The following is a 3,956-nucleotide window of genomic DNA, read 5'->3' as shown; positions in this document are numbered from 1 at the left end:
TGCTTAATCTCAGCTTTGTATCTGCTATAGTTCCTGAGATCTCAGCGTTCATACGGACGGACGGACGGACGGACGGACGGACGGACGGACGGACGGACGGACGGACGGACGGACGGACGGACGGACGGACGGACGGACGGACGGACGGACAGACGGACATGGCTCAATCGACTTCGCTATTGATCCTGATCAAGAATATATATACTTTATAGGGTCGCAAAAGCTTCCTTCTATCTGTTACATACTTTTCAACGAATCTAGTATACCCTTTTACTCTACGAGTAACGGGTATAAAAATATATTATGGTACAACATAATATCATCAGACAGGTGTCCCAAACATATATTAGTTCTTCGCAAGGTAACAAGAGATATGTTTGTTTAAACAAATTTCTCAGTAGGGGCAAGGTTTAAAGGAAGTTTTCATATCTTTATCTTTAGATTAAAATCCATTTTACTTATTTGTAGCTTTAGGACTAGAAACTTCGATGAAATTTCGTTAAATTTCAGCTAACATAAAAATTCAAGTACTAGAAATGCAATTAGAAAGGATGAAATCGGAAATGTTTTCTAAATAATTTAATCGGTAATTCATGTCTTTCTACTATTACCCATAAAAATTAAGAGGACAGTAAATAAGACAGTATTTGTGTTCTTTTATTTTATTTGAATAGTCATTAATGTATTAATACATTTATTAAATTGAGTTTGTAATTTCCCTTAATGACTCAACTTGGGATGCAGATGTATTAATACCTAAGAATTTTAAGAAACAAAAAGCACATATAATATGAACTCAAGGAAGATTATACGAGGTGTGTTCAAAAAGTAAGGTGACTCTTCAAATTTCGCGAATTTCAAATTTTTCGATTATCGAAACCTTTTAGAAGTTATACGAGTTGTGTTCAAAAAGTAAGGTGACTTTTCAAATTTCAAATTTTTCAAATTTTTCGATTATCTTCAGTTTTGGGAACAAGAAAAAGTCACATGGGGCCAAATCCGGTGAATATGGTGGCTGAGGCATTATTGTGGTGTTGTTTTTGGCCAAAAATCCAAATCCTTTGAAACATATTTTTTTCGATAGCAAAAATCGCCGAGCTCATAAAAATAACTTGTAACTTTACGCCTCTCACAACCAAACAAAAGAGGATGTTCCATTGAAACTTGGTTACCGAAGATGTTAGGGAAGGTGTACCAATATAACAAAACAAAAAAATCGATAATCGAAAAATTTGAAATTCGCGAAATTTGAAGAGTCACCTTACTTTTTGAACACACCTCGTATTTCCCAATGGTCATCTGTATTTAGGCAATGAAAAGAATAATATGAAATTATTTTTAGTGTTTTATGGTTCGGTGTGTAGCTAAGAGTCTCGAACCATCGACTTTATTTTTAAAAAAAAATATTTCTAAAAGGTAAAGTTAAAACAATTCAAATCCAAGACTGTTAACTGCCAGTGGTATCTCAGCTTAGGGTTAAAAGAAAAGTCAGAGCTAATAAATACCCTTCAAACAAAACTCACCGACAATTTTCTAATAATACCTACGATTTATATCCTTTTAACTTCTAGCCATAAAAATTAAGATACCAGCCAGCATGTTTTTATATAATATTATTTGTATTTTTCTTTATAAACAACGAAAACAAACATAAATAAACTTTTATTCAATATAGTTTGTAGTGTCGTTGGCTGATTCCAACTGAGATTCAGGCTTAATCGTTTTTTGTCTTCGCGAAAAGCAGGGGAAGAAGTACCATTTCTCGCCCTGGGAAAATACCTCGCCCTCCTCCAGAGTTTGTGGGAGTTGTCTGCAAAAGATTTTTTGTTTATTATTAAATCTAAGGGATATTAAATACCTTAAGACATACTTATGCAAAGTTTCTGGAAGGGCCAGACATAAACAGCCGCCAATCAAGAGAACAAAGCTAATCAAAAGCGAAGGCAGTGGCTTGTAGAAAGTCCCCAAGTAAATGATGTAGGAACTGAAGAAGGCAAAGGCATTGCCGACCACATGGATGTTGGCTACTCCTCTTCCCCGAACACTTGTTGGTATAATCTCTGCTGCATACTGGCACTCGGAATCGTATGACACTACCGCGCCGTATCTTCCAAGACTCACCATGATTCCCAAGAGGACAGAGTAATCTGCCGAGTCCAGAGTGGCCACCAAGTATCCAGTGGCTGCCGTAATAATGGCTCCAACAAAAAGTGAGGCGCAGGCCATGCCCTTTCGTCCGATCTTGTTTTGGAATAATATTATTGTAAGGCCGGCTGGTAGGTAGCAGAGTCCGGAGTAAGAGAAAAGTTTAAAAGGTGATATTCCCATGCCTTCCACATTGCGACTTAGAATATCGAAAGTCATTGCGACGATAATTCTAGGGAATGTTTTAAAAAGAGTTAGATACAGGAAAAATGTATTTCCATGAATAAACTTACGATTTTAGCAAAAGTATTATTGTAAACTTTCTCAGTCTTGGAGTCCTTAGCATGCCCATAAAGGTGTCTGTGGATTTATTCTGAGAATTGCTTAGCTTTTCGCGATAATGTTTTACGAACTCCTCGAAATCAGAGTCATCCACTTGACGTCCATTGAATTTGGCAACACTTTTTAAATTATTAACTGCCGTGTCAAATTTTCCTTTTGTCAACAACCACTCCACGCTTTCGTGGAGACAAACGGGGAACAGGAGCATTCCCAAGGCAGGAAGAGATGCCGCCCATAGGTAACTGCGCCAGTTGCCCAGCCAAATTGCTATCCAAGGGGATATCATTAGACCAAAGCAGTAGAAGATTCCCAGAATGATGTTTAAACCAAAGGTTCGATGCTGTGGACTTAAGTACTCGAAAACTGCAAGGATAGAAAAAATCTATATACTATAAAACGTATTCCAGGATAATGTACTCACCTAAAATGTACATTAAAACATATTGGGTATCCATCGAGAGACCGGATATGAAGCGTGTAAAAGAGAACCAAGGCAGACCTCCCACGAAGGAGGTGAAGAAATCTCCAGAGGCTCCTGTCAAAGTTGACCAAACGCAGGCAGGCAGCCGTCCAATCCGGTCAGCTAAATAGCCAAAGAATATACTGCCTAGGGCTGATCCAATAAAGAAGAAGGATTGACCTACTGCCAGTTTAAATGCATCATCACAGACCCACTCGAGCTGTATTCAATATTCGGAACGGGAGTGTTAAGTCGTTAAAGCGCTGTATACTTTTAGGCTGAAACATACCTCTGTGGTTACACTCTCGTAATCGCTTTCTTTTCCGAAATCCCAGGAGGTGCACTTGTAATCCCGAAAAGAGGACTGATCTTCATCGAATTGGATAACGTTACAGGTAAGCAAGGAAGTAGAATTCGGATTGAATCCGTCTATTAGTGGGGAACACCTGTAAGATCGGAAATAGTCAATATTTTCATAATCAACTCTTTCTTTTACTTTTCTTTTTACGAACTTTATTCTGATCAAAAATATATATACTTTATAAGGTGGGAACAGGTAGAACCTGTTACGTATTTTCCGAGGAATAAATATACCCTTTTATTCTACAAGTAAGGGGTATAAATATGTTTACCTAATAGATCAATTAGCTTGATGATAATATAGAGAAATGTTTTATACCAAAAATACTTGTTTAACTTTTTCAATTGAATTCAATTTTATCTTTTTTTGATAAATGTTATAGCTATTATTCCGCTCACCTGTGCGAAGGTGTAAAACTAATGATTGTCTGGGAAAAGTAGTGCAGCGAGGACACTATATTTGCATATCCAAAGAGTGCCAGCAGAAGGATTTGATATGGACCAAAGTTTCCACATTTCTCCAGGACCCTCTGAAGATCCATTTTGGCACCAGAAACTGTTGTTGTCGATCGCAAAAAGAAGACTGATGTCGGCGAAGGGCTGTAGCAGTTGGTATATATGCTATTCTGGCCGCTAGTTTCCCTAACTT

General features: G+C 37.6%; 1 protein-coding gene across 1 annotated transcript; it reads right to left on the bottom strand.

Moving 5' to 3' along the window:
- Positions 1 to 1,662: 1,662 nt before the first annotated feature.
- LOC108115411 (organic cation transporter protein-like) lies at positions 1,663 to 3,849 on the bottom strand. The gene is made up of 6 exons (XM_017226848.2): positions 3,707 to 3,849; positions 3,237 to 3,393; positions 2,909 to 3,167; positions 2,439 to 2,850; positions 1,871 to 2,377; positions 1,663 to 1,810 (listed from the first exon to the last, which is right to left on the bottom strand). The coding sequence occupies exons 1-6, from the start codon at positions 3,847 to 3,849 to the stop codon at positions 1,663 to 1,665; spliced, it is 1,626 nt and encodes a 541-aa protein (XP_017082337.2).
- Positions 3,850 to 3,956: the final 107 nt, after the last annotated feature.

The sequence above is a fragment of the Drosophila eugracilis genome, unplaced genomic scaffold, assembly GCF_018153835.1.
Source record: "Drosophila eugracilis isolate 14026-0451.02 unplaced genomic scaffold, ASM1815383v1 contig_1346, whole genome shotgun sequence".
Taxonomy (NCBI): Eukaryota; Metazoa; Arthropoda; class Insecta; order Diptera; family Drosophilidae; genus Drosophila; species Drosophila eugracilis.
This window is presented reverse-complemented; position numbering and strand designations above follow the sequence as displayed.